The sequence below is a fragment of the Ornithorhynchus anatinus genome, chromosome 2 (assembly GCF_004115215.2).
Source record: "Ornithorhynchus anatinus isolate Pmale09 chromosome 2, mOrnAna1.pri.v4, whole genome shotgun sequence".
NCBI lineage: Eukaryota > Metazoa > Chordata > Mammalia > Monotremata > Ornithorhynchidae > Ornithorhynchus > Ornithorhynchus anatinus.
In genome coordinates, this window is record NC_041729.1 from 38,252,240 (window position 1) to 38,270,760 (window position 18,521).

The 18,521-nt window shown below is 45.8% G+C and overlaps 1 protein-coding gene across 1 annotated transcript in view; it reads right to left on the reverse strand.

Moving 5' to 3' along the window:
- LOC100089880 (cytochrome P450 3A21-like) overlaps nt 1-18,055 on the reverse strand; it is a 33,815-nt gene extending 15,760 nt beyond the window's left edge. Inside the window, exons 1-5 of the mRNA XM_029058834.2 lie at nt 17,881-18,055; nt 14,561-14,654; nt 12,020-12,072; nt 5,569-5,668; nt 3,212-3,325 (exon numbers count right to left, since the gene is read on the reverse strand). Of these exons, the coding sequence (XP_028914667.1) occupies nt 3,212-3,325; nt 5,569-5,668; nt 12,020-12,072; nt 14,561-14,654; nt 17,881-17,951 (432 nt within the window). The 5' untranslated portion in view covers nt 17,952-18,055. The remainder of the gene's footprint in view (nt 1-3,211; nt 3,326-5,568; nt 5,669-12,019; nt 12,073-14,560; nt 14,655-17,880) is intronic.
- Between the last annotated feature and the right edge of the window lie 466 nt (nt 18,056-18,521).

Consider the following 18,521-nt stretch of genomic DNA (forward strand, 5'->3'; position numbering starts at 1 on the left):
GACACAGGGAATTAGCTCCTTGAGGGCTCATATTTAAATAAATCAATTAATAGAATTTATTGAGTACTTATTAGGTGGTTCGACGGCACTTAATAATAATTACGTGCAGCACATTGAGGGCTTGGGAGGATACAGCAGAATTCACGGACATGATCCCTGCCCTCAAGGACTTCACAATCTATAGATATAAAAGTAGTTTTTTATGTGCTTACAGCAGGTAGGGCATTGAACCGAGAGGTTGGAACAGTACAATATTTGACAAAGGGAGGAGGAGAGGCAATGAGTCAGAGGGAGGAGAGTTGGATAGGAGGCACAGTGAGAAGATAGCTTGGGAGGAATGAAATATGATGGATGGAAAAATAAATTTCAGATAGGAGGAAGTAAGAGACAATAAAGATAAATACATAAGGGCAATAGTGGAGAAGGTGTGAGTACCCATGGGATTCAATGACTGCCTTTAAACAAATAATATAATAGGAGCAAGACTCTCTGATTTGAATTCCCTCCCCACATCCACCCCTTGCTATTAATTACAGAAACACGGTTAAGAGAGGAAATTTAGTTTCCACCCAAATGTCTACCCCACTTACGGAATTGATCTGTCAAACTCGTGGCCTGTGGTGAGGTTCTGAAACTGTCTAAACATTCAGCCATGTCACAACTGGCTCTTCTAGATATATCTGCTATGGCTCGGTGATTAACTTTTCCTGCCACCCTGGGAAATCCCACTGCACATCTCGGAAGGGGCAGCTCAACTGGGATGGTCTTGGAAGCTAAACACTCTTCCTCCATCTCTGTGGTCATCGTGTTTACCACAACTGCCACTGAGGCTGAGGGGTACTAGTCTACCAACCCACCTTACACCTCTCCAGTGGTTGGCTAGAACCCCCAAAACCATTAATTACTGCCCGACCCTAATGCTCAAATTAATCCCACCTTGGCAAATTCCCATCTTCTCTTTATCCTTCGAGGGACCAACTGGTCAGTCCCACTGGCAAAGTATGGCATAACCCACCATGAGATAAGACAATCCTACATTAGGGCTGGCAGGAAGACTGAATCCTGATTTATGCCCACCTCCAGAGAACATCTCTCACTCCTACCACTGGTGGTGGGAGTGCTGTAAATTTTCAGATAGTCCCTTTTCCACATGTTACTGGGAGAGCGGGTACTCTCCTCGTGGCCATATTTCCCTGGCTCCCCAAACCTGCCAAATAGGAGTTCCAAGATGCCTTCCCTGACTAAGCTCCTTATCTTCCTCCCAAACCATGTCCTCTCCCTGACTTCCCTGTCACTGTGGATGGCACGACCATCCTTCCCGTCTCACAGGCCCGCAACCTTGGTGTCGTCCTTGACTCTGCCCTCTCATTCACCCCACACATCCGATCCGTCACCAACACCTGCCGGTCTCACCTTCACAGTATTGCCAAGATCTGCCCTTTCTTCTCCATCCAAACAGCTATCGTGTTGGTACAAGCTGTCATAATATCCCGACTGGATTACTGTGTAAGCCTCTTCAAGGATCTCCCTTCCTCCTGTCTCTCCCCACTCCAGTCTATTCTTTATTCCACTGCCACGATCATCTTCCTACAGAAACGCTCTGGACATGTCGCTCCCCTCCTCAAAAACCTCCAGTGGTTGCCTATTAACCTTCACATGAAACAAAAACTACTCACTCTTGGCTTCAAAGCTCTCCATCACCTTTCCCCCTCCTACCTCACCTCCCTTCTCTCTTTCTACTGTCCACCCCGTACACTCTGCTCCTCTGTCGCTCACCTCCTCATGGTCCCCCGTTCACCTCTATCCTGCCGTCACCCTTGGCCCACGTCCTAATGCTGTCCTGAAATGCCCTCCCTCCTCACATCCGCCAAACTAACTCTCTTCCCCTCTTCAATGCCCTACTGAGAGCTCACCTCCTCCAGGAGGCCTTCCCAGACTGAGCCCTCCCTTCCTCTGCTCCCCCTCCCCTCCCCTATTCCCCACCCTCTGCTCTTCCCCATTCCTTTTCCCTCAGCACTGTGCTCATTTGCTCATTTGTTTATATTATTTATTACCCTATTTATTTTGTTAATGAGGTGTATATCTCCTTGATTCCATTTATCTTGATGTTGTCTTGTTTTGGTTTTGTTCTGTTTTGCTTTGCTGTCAGTCTAACCCGTTTAGACCGTGAGCCCGTCATTGGGCAGGGATTGTCTCTATCTGTTGCTGAATTGTACATGCCAAGCGCTTAGTACATTGCTCTGCTCATAGCAAGCGCTCAATAAATACTAGTAAATGAATGAATGAATGAATGAACTAAGCCCTCCTTTCCTCTTCTCCTTCGCCCTTCTGTGTCTCCCTGACTTGTGCCTTTTCTTCAGCCGCCCTCCCAGCCCCAAAGCACTTATGCACATATTTGTAATTATTTATATTGATGTCTGTCTCCCGAGAAGCAGCATGGCTCAGTGGAAAGAGCACGGGCATTGGAGTCAGAGGTCATGGGTTCGAACCCCGGCTCTGCCACTTGTCAGCTGTGTGACTGTGGGCAAGTCACTTCACTTCTCTGTGCCTCAGTTACCTCATATGTAATATGGGGATTAAGACTGTGAGCCCCACGTGGGACAACCTGATTCCCCTGTGTCTACCCAAGCGCTTAGAACTGTGCTCTGCTCATAGTAAGCGCTTAACGAATACCAACATTATTATTAGACTGTAAGCTCGTTGTGGGCAAGGAATATATCTGTTATATTGTTATATTTTGCTCTCCCAAGTGCTTAGTAGACTGCTCTGCACACAGTAAGCACTCAATGAACAGAAACGACTGGCTGAGGTGTTACTGGAGCCTCGGAGGAAGGTGGAGAGGGGATCACTTGGTTGGGGGTAGCAGTGTTGCTGGGGGAATAACAGTGAGAGTTTAGGGGCTGCAAATTTCTCTAAAAATCATTCAGAAAAATCTTGATTTGGGCTATTTTGGTACAAAGATGGTGACTATTACAGTACTCCTTGAAGCCTGAGACTTTTGGTCCTAGTGCTTGACAATGCTAAAAGGAAGGATAGGTGTAGAAAATGAGCTAGATCCTGCAGAAAGAGAACAGCTCTGGTGCTCGGGAACAGGGAGGGAACAGAAAAGTCACTTTCCCTGCAGCTAAGGGCTGGGCAGAGGCCATTCGTCCAACCTTTGCTCCATCTGTGACTCACACGCCAGCCAGGGCAGTAGGGTCATGGACCTCACCTCCTTAAGTTTCCCACTGGTGAAGGTCGGGGAGACGATGGTGCGAATCCTCTTCCACGTGTGATACTCGGCGATGGTGAGGCTAGAGTCCAAGCCACCATTTAGACCAAAGTTCTATGAAAGAGAAAGTGAGTCAACAGGTGGAACCCAGGCCAGGGCAGGCAGCTTTCAGGTTTGCCCTAGTGAGGACTGACTGTATTGTGCCTAAAACGATAGTGCTCGAGCCCGGGAGTCAGAAGGACCTGGTTTCTAATTCCGGCTCTGCCACGTCTACTGCGTGACTTTGGGCAACACATTTCACTTCTCTGTGCCTCAGTTGCCTCATCTGCAAAATGGGAATGAAGACTGGGAGCCCCATGTGGGATAGGGACTGTGTCCAGTACAATTTGCTTGTATCTGCCCCAGGGCTTAGTACAGAACTTGGCATATAGTAAGCATTTAACAAATATCACAACAATTATTATTACATTTTAGTTCACCCATGGTGTCTTAGAACTACTCTGGGAGGATTGGCTCTTAGAGAAGCCTGGGAAGATTATTTTTGGAAGTGATGTGATTTCAGAAAGGACAGGATGACTGTTGCAGGTTTACGGTGTTCACGGACTGAACTGGGGTTTGATAGCACATGTTAAGTGAAGTCCTAAATCAATTATGAATAGGAAAATCTTTCCAATAAAAATAAAGGCAGTAGGACAGAACGGAAATCTGTGAGATTGAGCCCAGATTACGGGAAGCAGCATGGCCTAGTGACAAGAGAACGAGCTTGGGAGTCAGAGATTGTGGGTTCTAATCCTGCTCTCCCACTTGTATGCTACGTGACCTTGGGCAAGTCACTTAACTTCTCTGTGCCTCGGTTACCTCGTACGTAAAACGAGGATTAAGAGTGTGAACCTCATGTGGGACAGGGACTATGTCCGACCTGATTACCTTGTAACTACCCCAGTGCTTAGAACAGTGCTTGGCACATAGTAAGAACTAAACAAACACCGCGATTATTACTATTGAGCACCAGTTAGTCTCTTCCGAGAAAATAATCCAGCACCCGAAATTGCACTGAGGGTGTCAATATCTTTGCCAAATATACTGAAGCTGGAAAGGTGCGGGGCCTCTGAGAATGGCATCTTTCCCAACATCCCTCAATTTTCTTCGGGCAGTGGGAGGGGTGAATGAAGAGCCAAAGCTTTTTGACTCCCCTCCACGGCATCTCCTACTGGCCCCGAGCTCCACCTTGGTTCGTGGCTCCTTGCTAGCACTTGTCCATAGATGGGCTCCTGAACAGAGATCAGGGTTGTACCCACAGGTCCCGGGGGTTGAACGATCAGCAAGATCCAGGACAAAGCCCTGGGCAGCAAATGGTGCTGCCTTTGTATCCCAGCCAAGTCCGTTACTGAGGAAGCCAATGTTTAACAGAATCATTTATAACGGGCCATACCTCGCTCTTCAGAAGTAGCCCAGCTGTCATTTTGCCATGGAGAGAGCTGCCATCAGCACTATCACTCTCATCTGCTGGCAATGACAAAGAACTCTCTGGCTTCCAGCATGGTTTTTAAAGGATCACACTAAGAACGTCCGCTGTGGGCCAACCAAGCAGAGGCGCTGGCTAGGAACACAGTCTCAAGTGTTACAGTCACGGGTGGCCAAAGAAAATACTGCAGCGTGGCTCAGTGGAAAGAGCCCGGGCTTGGGAGACAGAGGTCATGGGTTCGAATTCCCGACTCTGACTCTTGTCAGTTGTGTGACTGTGGGCAAATCACTCCACTTCTCTGTGCCTCAGTCACCTCATCTGTAAAATGGGGATTAACTGTGAGCCTCACGTGGGACAACCTGATTACCCTGTATCTACCCCAGCACTTAGGACAGTGTTCTGCACACACTAAGCGCTTAACAAATATTAATATTATTATGTTTGGTCAGTGGGAGAGAGAGAGAAAGCAGAAGACTCCCTGAAAAGCGGCATGTCCTAGTGGAAAGAGCACAGGCCTGGGAATAGGAGGACCTGGGTTCTAATCCTGGCTCAACCACCTGCCTGTTGTGTGACCTTGGGCAAGTTACTTAACTTCTCTGTATCTCAGTTACCTCATCTATAAAATGGGTATTAAGACTGTGAGTCCAATGTAGGACAGGGATTGTGTCCTTCCTGATTATCTTGTATCTACCCCAAAGCTTTGGACAGTGACTGGCATGTAGTACGCGCTTAACAAATATTATTTTCAAAAAATGAAAGATTCAGTCAAAGAAAGTGAACTCTCTTTGACACTGAAGGGAGAACTCAAGGCAACTTTGGATTGATGTCACTGAGAAAGCCGAAATCACGGTAGATATCTGCAGAGAAAATCTCTTCAGGCGTGGGAACCTACCCGTCGGTTTGGAAAAGAGTCGTGAAACTCTTTCACCAGAACAGTTTTGATGATGTCAGGATCCAGAATGGCCAGGATTGGCTGTCTACCATCAAAAATCCTATTTAGAACAGACAACCAAGAAAATGAAAATTTTAATGAGCATTTCAGAGAAATCCTCGGAGCAGGAGAGCCTTAGTAATTTACTAATCAAATGAATTCTTCTGAATGCCTGCACACAATAAGAGTCGACTATAACCCAATCTCTCTTTCCACCAAGTCACAATATTTACTTTTTAAATAAAATCTCACTGTTACAATGGAGAGCTAAGAAGGGACACGGGAAAGGCTACCTGGCTTTGAAATCTCAGGATTTCCAATTAAATTATCAACTTCCCTCAAACTGGACTTTATAAAGGAGCATCCCAGTTAGGTTGGATCACAGTTGTCATCGTGGGAAGAGACTAACGGTGTTCTCTGAGCCCGTCGGCCCCTTTTTCTCCCCATCACCTTAATCAGTGTTACAACAATTTCTCAGCAGGCAGGCGAAAGATAGCATCCCTCAATCCAATCAATATCCCTCAGTGCCTGGGATATTGTAGGTTGTAGAAAATCAAAAGTAGGGACACAATCAGGGACAAATACAATACAGACATATCAGAGTTGCTAAAGTTCTGCCCTGTTATCTAAAGATGAAATCGTTTTTGAATACAAAAAAAAAAAGGCACTTTTAAAGCTACTGCTGGCAGAACCTAAGGGATGATGCTTGGACTATTTTTAGAAAGTGCTTTTGTTTTTTGTTTTTAACTTTGGTTGTCAAGAAAATAAATAGTATCTGTCTTGCTGCCCAAATTGATTACTGGGTTGTTACTGTCCACTGGTAAAATCACTGTAAAAATGACTGTAAGTCATGGGACATGAAGCTACAGAACTATAAAGAAGATTCGTGGAAGCGGTAGTATCATGAACCTAAAGGGAGCACATGCAACCTCGTTGGGAGCCGAACAAATAACTGACAGGCACCGGAAACTAGAGTCTCACATAATGTGAGATGAGATAGCAGTGCGACGATGGACTAGGCTGGAAGGCAGGCACCGGGAGAGGGGGTGCTGCTTCTCGGGCAGAGCCTTTGCAAAGATCAGAGGACCATGAGGCAGGCTTGAAAATAGGTCTGTCATATAAGGGACAAACCCACAAGCTTAGTAAAGGATGCCGAAAGAGGTGGTGTTCAGGCATTGATCTTTTCAGTCACCGTTGCACACCAGGATGGAATTTCACAATCAGTAACACCGTAGAAGAGGAAGGACAATTGAATAATGTTGGTATTTGTTAAGCGCTTACTATGTGCAGAGCACTGTTCTAAGCGCTGGGGTAGAGACAGGGTAATGAGGTTGTCCCACATGAGGCTCACAGGTAATGCCCATTTTACAGTTTATATATTTTACAATTTATATATTCATATCCAAGAATTTGATTAATGTAATAATGTAATTCCCAACATGGCAGTAGGACTGTGAGAGGCAGCAGCGACAGTGTCAGAGGTCTAAATTGGGGCATTCCTTCCAGAGCCAAGCACAGTGGTTGCTGATCTCCTCCCCCGCCTACCCCCAACTCCCTCCACACCTGCAGAAGGGTAAAGTCTGTGACAGAAGGAGGGTGTGCTGAGCCTTCTGGCCCCTCCCCACCCAACGCCCCCCACCTCTGACCTTTCCAGAGAGAGGGGCCGCCCACCACCCCAGAACCCACTCCACAAGGGAGGGGCCGTAGACTGAATCAAGGAGAGTGTCTTCTCCACCCTCCCGCCCTCGGAGGACCAGCCCCTAACCCCTCACCCTGGAGGCCCAGGCTCAGGCCTGAGGGAAGGGTCACCCTCTACACGTGGGGACCAGAGGACTGAGCAAGGGGAGAGTCGTGGTCCCTCGAGGCCCGCCAACAGAGGCCCGGGGTTGCTCAGAGGGATGAGACACCGGCCTCCTGGGTCCCTCCCCCAAGCGCAACAGGAGCCTAGAACTCCACCAAGGGAGGGGACACCCTCTCCCCCAACCGTGCACTGGGGCCTTGGGACTGCCACCCTTTGGAGACACTGGGCTGAGGCAAAAGAAGTAGGACTGCGGACTCTGTGGACTCCCCAGGGGGTTAAGAGATGTGTCGAGGGATCACCCATCAACAACAACTTGACAGTGCTGGCCCATTCATTCTGGATAGACACTTTAATGACCCGTAAATCTCATCCCAGACTTTGTGGATTTCCCCCAGGTGGGAGGGTCGGAGTCACCTCCTACTAGAAGAACCTGCCTTGGCCACTGGGTCTACAGATCATAATAATAATTATAATAATAATGATAATGGTATTTGTTAAGCACTTATTATGTGCCAGGCACTGTACTAAGCCCTGGGGTCGATACAAGCAAATTGGATTGGTCACAGTCCCTGTCCCTTATGGGGCTCACATTTTATAAATGAGGACACTGAGGGCCAGAGAAGTGAAGTGACTTGCTCAAGGTCACACAGCAGACAAGTGGCAGACCCAGGATCAATCAGTGGAAAGAGCATGGGCTTTGGAGTCAGGGCTCATGAGCTCGAATCCCAGCTCTGCCACTTGTCGGCTGTGTGACTGTGGGCAAGTCACTTAACTTCTCTGGGCCTCAGTTCCCTCATCTGTAAAATGGGGATTAAGACTGTGAGCCCCACGTGGGACAACCTGATTCCCCTATGTCTACCCCAGCGCTTAGAACAGTGCTCGACACATAGTAAGCGCTTAGCAAATCCCAACATTATTATTATTATTATTATGCTGAAGCTCCAAATGAATAATAATGATAATAATAATGGTATTTGTCAAGCACCAGGCACTGGCACTTATGTGCCAGGCACTGTACTAAGCGCTGGGGTGGATACAATTAAATCAGGTTGGACAAAGTCGATGTCCCACATGGGGCTCACAGTCTTAATCCCCATTTTACAGATGAGGTAAATGAAATATAGGCAAGTGCAGTGTTTTGCCCAAGGCCATACAGCAGACAAGTGGTAGATTTCAGGATGAGAACCCATGACCTTTTGACTCCCAGGCCCATGCTCTAACCACTATACCATGCTGCTTCCCATGCTCTTACATTCTACCTTGCTACCTTGCTCTTACACCCTAGCTCCCCTCCCAGACCCTCCCGGACCCTCCTTGTGCCCTCAGTTTTCTCCGTCTCTAATCCCCACATCTCTGCCCTCCAGAACACCTCCTCCCTCTTCAGTGTACTCCCATCCTATCCCCCACCCCATCCCTGTCATCCTGTCCCGGGCCTGCCCCTCAACCCCTCCCCATGGCACTGGCCTCTGCTAGCTCACTCCCATCCCACCCCCTTCCTACCCCTCACACCGTCCCCGCCCCACGCACCCCTCCTATTCCAGACTCAGGCAAGTGTGGCCTGTGGAACCCCCACTCCATCATGGGAAATCTTCCCTTCATCACTGACCTGTTCCTGACCCAATCACTCAGTGATCCTCCTCACCATCCTCACCATCACTGAAACGTGGCTTTCCCTAGATGACACAGTCTCCCTTGCTTCTATTTTTAGAGGGGACTTCATCTTCTCCCACCCCCCAGACTTACTGGGGAGGAGAGAAGTGGGCTTTCATCTTGCCGTCCAATGCCATTTTTATACCATCCCACCTCCCCCATCTCTCGCCTTCCTTTCCTTTGAAGTCCACATCTTCTATCTCTACCACCCAGTCCAATTACTAGTCCCACTCATCTACCGCCTGCCCCAGGACCCTCCTCCAACTTTCTGAACCATTTTGATATTTTCCTCACATTCCTCCTCTTATTTTCCATCCCTACATTGATCCTTGGGGACTTGAATATACACGTGGATGTCCCTGACGATCTTTTCAGGGGAGGCAGCGGGGAAGCAACGTGGCTCAGTGGAAAAAGCCTGGGCTTTGGAGTCAGAGGTCATGAGTTCGACTCCCGGCTCTGCCACTTGTCAGCTGTGTGACTGTGGGCAAGTCACTTAACTTCTCTGTGCCTCAGTGACCTCATCTGTAAAATGGGGATTAACTGTAAGCCTCATGTGGGACAACCTGATTACTCTGTATCTACCCCAGCACTTAGAACAGTGCTCTGCACATAGTAAGCACTTAACAAATACCAACATTATTATTATTATTATTATTTTCACTGTCCACCTTCTCTGAGTCCTTTACTCCATGATGTCCCATTCCACCCCACTTCACACACTCACCAACTAGGTACATACAGTTTAACAGGGAGGGAGAACAAGCGTTGGTCCTGGATTCATCTCTCTCATTCCACCCACATATTCACTCTGTCACCAAATCCTGTCAATTCTATTTTCACAACATTGCTCAAACCCACTCTTTCCTCTCCATCCAAACTGCTATCATGCTGATCCACTTACCCTATCCCACCTTGACAACTGCATGTGCCTCTTCGCTGACCTCCCAGCCTCCTGTCTCTCCTGACTCCAGTCCAACATTTCACTCTGCTGCACATATTTTTCTAAAACAATGTTTTGTCTATATCTCTCCCCTCCTCAGGAATTTCCAGTGGCTCCCCATCCACCACTGTATTAAACGTAAACTCTTTACCATTGATTTTAAAGCTTTCAGTCAGTTATCCCCATTATCCCTCACCTCACTGTTCTCCTACTACAGCCCAGCCTGCACACTCTGCTCTTCTATCACCAGTTTACTCAGTGTGCCCTGATCTTGCCCATTTCTCCACTGACCCCTTTCTACCTACTCTCCTTAGCCAGGAACTCCCTTCCCTTCCATATATGCCAGACCATCACTCTTCCCACCTTCAAAGAATTATTAAGGTCACAACTCCAAAGAGGCCTTCTCTGTTTAAGCCCTCTTTTCCTGGGTTCACTCACCCTTCAGTGTCATCTGTGCACTTAGACTTTTGACCTTTGGGCATCTGATTATCACCCTACCCTCAACTCCACAGAATTTACATACATATCTTCAAATTATACATTATCAATTAGTCATTTATACTCATTTCTGTCTCCCCCTCTACACTGTAAAATCACCATGGGCAGAGAACGTGTCTGCTAATTCAGTTGTATTGTACTCTCCCAAGCACCAAGTACACTGGTCTGCACATAGAAAGTACTCAATAAATACCACTGATTGATACACACCCACTCAACTCTCCACAGATATAAATGCTACTCTTTTAGTGCTCTCTCAAAATAGCACTCCTGGATTTTCATGCCAGTATTTATTTTACTGCTTTAGATAATGCTGCCAAGTTTACTTGGCTTAAATACCTCCCATCCTCTCCTATCCTACCAGAGAAGTATTTTGGTTGACTTGAATAAAGTAATTAAAGTCCATTTCATTTTACCATTAGTTGAGAGAAGTTTTCTTGTTTGTTAGGACAAGGAGTCTTTTTAGTGAATCAAATATGAAAGAGAACATTTTGAAAATTAAGTATTCATGCATGTAAATACACATGATTCCCCCTCTAGACTGTAAGCTCATTATGGGCAGGGAATGTATCTGCTAATTCTGCTGTTTTGTACCCTCCCAAGTGCTTAGTACAGTGCTCTGGATATAGCAAATGCTCAATAAATGCCACTGATGTAATTCAAAATCTTGTATATCTATTTACATTGCTACTTATATAACTATACTATATTACTTTTATCACTGTTTTTAAATATACTGTAGATATGATGTGTTGCTCCATTTTTTAGATCTTGGGATTCCATTAATGAACCCTATATTGTTTTCTATGAGAAACTATTTTCTTTAGCATTTTTTTGCTCAGAATGCTTTTTTTGTGTGTGGAATCAGTTAATACTAACCACAGAATTTCTCTATCTTTCTGTGTGTAAATGTGTGTGTGTGTGCGTGTGTATGTGTGTGTGTGTGTGTGTGTATCCTGCTTAAGCAGCAGAAGCTGACTGGTTGCTGTGTGCTTAACCATATTTCAAGATTTCATCCTCAGATCTAAATAATAATAATAATAATGTTGGTATTTGTTAAGCGCTTACTATGTGCAGAGCACTGTTCTAAGCGCTGGGGTAAACACAGGGGAATCAGGTTGTCCCACGTGGGGCTCACAGTCTTCATCCCCATTTTACAGATGAGGGAACTGAGGCACAGAGAAGTTAAGTGACTTGCCCACAGTCACACAGCTGACAAGTGGCAGAGCTGGGATTTGAACTCATGAGCCCTGACTCCAAAGTCCGTGCTCTTTCCACTGCGCCACGCTGCTTCTCTAAAGCCTTCGGTAGAGTCCAGCATGTGACCTTGGCCAAGTCACTTAACTTCTCTTTGCCTCAGTCACCTGGTCTATAAAATGGGGATTAAGATTTTGGGACATGGACTGTGTCCAACCCGATTAGCATGTATATACAGCAGTGCTTAGTAAAGTCGCTGGGACATAGTGAGCGCAGAACAAATGCCATTCAAAAAATGTTGGGAAGATTTACTGGGAAATACTTACCCCCACACTTTACCATATTTTTCATAGCACTTCTTGTCAAACTCAAAAATTCCCTGAAGAAGAATGAAGAATTTGGTTAAATACCAGATATTGTGGTGCAGAGGGAGACAGTCCATAGAATGAAGGCAGGTGTTCAGTCAATCAATCAATCATATTTATTGAGCACTTACTAAGTCCAGAGCACTGTACTAAGTTCTTGAGAGAGTACAATACAACAGAATTAGCAGGCACTTTCCCTGCCCAAAAGCAACTCACAGTCTAGAGATTCCAACCAGCTGTTTGAGCTATAAAAAAGGAAGGCGAACATCTAAGAACAGGAGCTCCAGGGTCCACAGGGTCATCAGGCAATGTCTGAAGGGTTTACCACGTACCACCCCCGCAGAGGAGGAATAAGACCTACCTTTCGAATCTCTAAAATAGAAGGAAGGATGTGGATAGTCACATTCAGAACCACTGCCTGGTGTGGTGAGGGACCGAGTACTGTTTTGGGGACTTATTTTAGTGTTCTTGATTAGGATTGGTTAGTCTATAATTTAATTCATCTCCCTATGAGCTGTAATAGGGCAATAGCTACTTTCCTCTTCCTAGGACAGATTAGCTACAGAGAGGGCCCAGGATATATATTTTTTAATGGTATTTGTTAAGCGCATACTGCGTGATCTTTCCACTACAAGATGCTGCTACCCAGATGAGGACTCAACCTCAATTGCCAAAACTCTGAATTTATATTTTTTAATTCAATGTTGAAATATATAGAAGCAGCATGGCCTAGTGGAAAGAGTACAGGCCTGGGAGTCAGCAGACCTGGGTTCTAAACCTGGCTCTGACAACTGTTTGCTGTGTGACCTGGGGCAAGTCACTTAATTTCTCTGTGCCTCAGTTCCCTCAGTGCTAAAAGGGGCATTAAATCCTATTCTTTCCTACTTAGACTGTGAGCCCCATGTGGGACAGCGACTGTGTACAATTGAATTAGCTTGTATTTACCCCAGGCTTAAAACAGTGCTTGACACACAGTAAAAACTTTACATAATACCACGATAACAATAATAATGATATTACATAGTCACACATACATATGTATATGAAAATATTTAAAATATCATATAAATATACTCAATCAGTGGTATTTATAGAGTGCTTTCTTAGGTGAAATACATACACTTGTCTGCACAGCTCATGCCTTGATTGTGTCCTGTAATTCGGGCCAGGATTAACTTCCTTCCCTCACCATACAGACACTAAGGCTGGGCCTGCCACACCCCAATCAGGTAGGGGATTGGGCAGGCATCTACGATAATAGAGTCAAATATGAAAGATCCTTGGTTGAGTTAGAGTGACTTCAGGACCAAGAATCCCGTCAGGCATGCTGTTGGTGGAGCAGATGGAGAGTGGGAGGGAAGAAGTGTACTATATTGTGAAAGTTTTTACAAACAAAACTAATTTATGGCCAAAGAGACTATAGCCTAGTATACAGCATGCTAGGCGAAGCAGTGTGGCTTAGTTGGAAGAGCATGAGCTTGGGAGTCAGAGGATGAGGGTTCTAATCCTGACCCTGCTGTTTGTCTGCTATGTGACCTTGGGCAAGCCACTTCACCTCTCTGTGCCTCAGTCACCTCATCTATAAATGGGGATTAAGATTGTGAACCCCATGTGGAACAACCTGATTACCTTGTAACTACTCCAGTGCTTAGAACAGTACTTGGCACGGAGTAAGCACCTAAGAAATATTATTATTATCATTATTAGCACAGTTAAATAGTTCAGTTGTTCAGCATGGCCTAGTGTGAAGCAGTGTGCCCTAATGGAAAAAGCACAAGCCTGAGGTTAGAGGAGCTGGGTTCTAAACCCAAGCACTGCCACTTTTCTACTGTGCAACCTTGGACATGTCACTTAACCTCTCTGTGTCTCAGTTACTTCATCTGTTAAATGGGGATTAAGACTGTGAACCCCATGTGGGACAGGAATTGTGTCCAAACTGATTAGCTTGTATGTACCCCAGAGCTTAGAACAGTGCTTGACAAATAGTAAGCACTGAACAAATGCCATCATTATTGTTAGTTACTATTTTTGTTTATATTAATGTCTGCTTCCCCCTCTAGACCGTAATCTCGTTGTGGGCAGGGAATGTATTTACGAATTCTATGATATTGTACTCTCCCAAGCACTTAATACAGTCCTTAACCCTCAGAGGATGCGCATTAAACATCATTAATTGATTTTTTTTCTCTCTGTGGCCGAACCAGCCAGATAATTCAGCTAGCAGTGGGGATGTTCTTGATTTCCTTGGATGTATACAAGGAGGAAATAAACAGAGTTATAACTCTTCCAACACATTTGGACAATAAGAATCAGCCATTATGCCATTCCTGAGAAACTGGATCAAAGATCCCTTCCCAATCCCTGATTCCACACCATTCCTTTCCTCATTGCACCACTTACCCAGTCTCTTCTGAGGGATGCAAGACCCTGAATTTGAGTCAGAAATAGGTGGATGAGCTAAAAGTTTAAAATACCTGGGGGGAAGCTGTTTCTGTTACTTACATTTCGATATTCCAGAAATGTCCCAACGAACGGCAGAGGCCTTGGTCCAGGAATCCCCAACTTCTTAAAAATACTATATGGCCAGATCCCATATCTGTAATGTTAACACCCGGATGGTAAATGAGTAAGTGAAATATTAAAGTGGAATCACCCATCTCGTTCATTCAGTCATAGTCTCTCCCTGCCACACTGCACATCTAGCTGCATCAGTTATTCCACACCCTGGTTCAAACTCTACTTAGATTTCTGAAGTAAGATTACTTTTCAATTCAAAACAACAAGGGACCACCAAGCTTGCATCCATTTCTTCAGCCGCATGAGAATGCCGTCCAATGGCATTTCGCTCTATGCCTTCCCCAAGGGGAAAACAAGGATAGATTTCCTTGGTAAGTTTCTATTCTGAGTCCTCCCCAGTGTGTCATTTAATTTGGGACAAGCCATTAAACTTTGGCTCTGTTCTCTGGTAATCGGAAATGGATCTGCATCCCCTTCTCCTCCTCCCAGATTTGAGAGAGGCTAAGGATTTGGAAGTTACTTGAAACTTTCTGAGAGAAATTTGGCCTGATCTCGATGGGCTTAAGTAAATTTCAGGGATGGCAGGTAACCATTTCTGTAGAAATACTTCAGGAAATGGCTAACTACATGTCCTAAATTCACCGGATGACTTGCCAGACCTCCACTTGATTGGGTAGACCTGGCCTGTTTGTGTGATTAGTTGGTAATCTTTGCTTTGGGGGCTAGGGCTCTGGGCTCTGGATGGGTAGGTTGGGTTACAGTGAGAGGCAGGAGAGGAGTCCAAGTGGCAACCGCTCAGGAGAGCTAACAGCTGATCCGGCTGGGGCTGCAAAGTCCTAGGTTAGGGAAGGGGGTGATGAAGGAGGGAGAGCAGCGGGAGAGGAGGAGGAGACAGAGAATAGGGTGAAGCCAAAAGTCAGATCAGAGGGAGTATGAGGGAATGAGAAGCATCAAGGCCTAGTAGATAGAGCATGGGCCTGGGAGTCAGAAGGACCTGGGTGCTAATCCTGGCTACTCTGCTTGTCTGTTGTGTGACCTTGAGCAAATCACTTAACTTACATGTGCCTCAGTTACTTCATCTGTAAAATGGGGATTAATACTATGAGCCCCATGTGGGACATGGACTGTATCCAACCTGATTAGCTTGCATCTACCTCAGTGCTTAGTACAGTGCCTGGAACATAGTAAGGCAAAACATTTAAAAGAAAAAATCTAAAAACAAAAACAAAATAATAAATTTATCATTGTAGCCCAGGGGGAAGACAGGTGACCGGGTTTGCAGAGTTAAGCGATCCTCGATCTCAGTTGCCACTGGGCCCCACTTACAGTCGGTCGTCAGCCCACCCCCACCTCCATGCAAGCTTCTCTACTCTCCCATGCTCTGAACTCCAGTCTCTAGATTGTAAGCTCACTGTGGGCTGGGAAAGTATCTGCTAACTTTGTTGTACTGTACCCTCTCAAGCACTCAGTATAGTGTTTCTGCACATAGTAAGTACTCCACAAATTTCTGGAACTTCTTTCTAGGAAATAAAAGTCAATGTTTCTCTTCTATGTTGATTTTAAGGATGATAAGTCATCTATTAGAGCATGACAGCCTGAGTACACAGAAGGAAGAGATTTCTGAGCATCCATGAAACCAGTTCTCTTTTGCAATAGAGGCATTAACCAGGCTTTTCCCAGCCTGAGCACACTTAAATGCAATCTTTAGGAAACAGGAACCTCCTCATTAGTCTGGTTTCTTCCTTCTCAGGCAAGAAAGTTGGGTCCAGACTTTTGGGGGTAGGAAATCCTTGTATAGCCTGATTGTGGGTTTAACATTGGATGAGAGGTTATTCACCAGTATCAGGGGCCTGTTAATTAACAAGGGCATCTTTCCTTTCCATCATCTTATCTCTCAAATTTCTGCCATAGCTTCACTCTCAGTGCTTCACCCTCACTGCAATGCTTACAGGGTCAGGTGGGACAGGTGGGATGGGGAGAGTCTAACCAGTACCATTATTAGTACTTAAATAATAATAATGATAATTTTTATTAAATACTTACTATGTGTCAAACACTGTACAAATAATCGGTGTAGATACAAGATAATTATGTTAGACACAGTCTTTGTCCCTCATTGGGCTCTCAGGCTAAGAAGAAGGGAGAACAGGAATTGACACCCATTTTACAGATAAGGAAACTGAGCCCCAGAGATATTAAGCGACTTTGACCCAGGTCCCACAGCAGGCCGGTGGCAGATCCGGGATTATCACCCAGGTCCCCTGACTCCCAGGCCCATGTTCCTTCTGCTAGGCAACACCGCTCTGAATAGGTACAGTCTTCTTCAACTCCCAGAACAGTCCCAACGTTCATGGCGTAGTGGATAGAAGCACTGGGCCTGGGAGTCAGAAGGTTGTGAGTTCTAATTCCGGCTCTGCCACTCATCTGCTGTGTAACCTTGTGCAAGTCACTTCACTTCTCTGCGTCTCAGTTCCCTCATCTGTTAAACAGGGATTGAAACTGTGATCCTGATGTGGGACAGGGACTGTGTCCAACCTCATTTGCTTGTATTCACCTCAGCGCTTAGTGCAGTACCTGGAACACAGTAGGTGCTTAACAAACACCACAATAATTATTCTTATTAGTTAATGAACGAATAGAATCCTAATGCAACAGCCATTCTTCATTAGTGCCTGTTACATTAGGAACCACCATTCCTATAGCTGGTTCAGAATGTTCCCTGTTGTAATACAGTGCTCTGCACTCAAGTGCTCACTCAGAACACTCTGAGCCAGGCCACAGATTTCTCTATCACTCACCATGGAAGAACAGAGAGTGGTCACAGATATTTCAGTTCTCCAGTGTCTCAATCCTCATTTTCTGTGTGGCAAAGGGACTCTAGTCCATAAGCCACTTGAGGGCAGGGGACATATCTACCAATTCTGCTATACTGTACCCTCCCAAGTGTTCTACACACACATTCATTCATTCAATCATATTTATTGAGCACTTACTGTGTGCAGAGCTCACTAAGTGGTTGGGAGAGTACGCTACAACAACAGGCACATTCCCTGCCCACAACGAGCTTACATTCTGGGGTGTCTGAGGTGGACACTCCATAAATATGATTGATGGATGGTTGATCGAAAGGGACTGCTTTATGATGATACATAGCTCACATAACTTTTTCCCCTGTCCTCCACACCCTGTGAAGGGAGCAGAGGGTCTTGTCCATCACGGAAAGTTCACTGCAGTGAAACAGGGACTGTAGATCCCTTCAAAGCACTTAGTGGATTCTACCATGAAAGAAAATCAAAGCTACTTACAAAATCAGAAGGGTCACAAATGCAGCAAGTAAAGTCCAGGTTTCTGGTGAAAGGGCTGGGAAGAAATTCATCTTGTCCCTGGGGAGGTTTTCTGCTCCTTGTTCCCTTGTTTTCCCTCGGGCGATTTTCTGCTCTCTGCTTCCTGGCTGAGTAGGGCTACCTAGGCCCTAGCAGCTTGCTTTTATTCCTTCTCCTGCTGGTGCCATCACTCGCCTTGTGATCGAATAGGAAAGAGGGGAGGGAACAAGCGTGTTTACAAATTATTAGGTAAACCAATTGCATTTGAGATCTTGCCGCCCGAAACAGCAGCTTTCTCAAGAGGCCTTGGACTCTGGGTTTCTGAACTCCCGAAAGTGCAGTGGGGTTGAAAGAACTACCGAAAGGACAGTGGGGTTCGAAGAACCTGGGAGATTTCCTCGTGTGTCCTATCCCCACAGTTACCCAATCCCTCCAGCCTCCCTCTCTCCTGATCCATGTTTCAAAACTCAGCTCAAAGCTCCAGGGCATTCTGGAACAGCCAGCGGCAAAGCTTCCAATAGCAAAACTATTTTGCCCACAGCACTTTCCATTTTCCTTGGATGCAAAGCCAAATCTGGGCTCGATTGTGTTTACCTCTGATAGCTTATAAGAGTAGCCCTGTG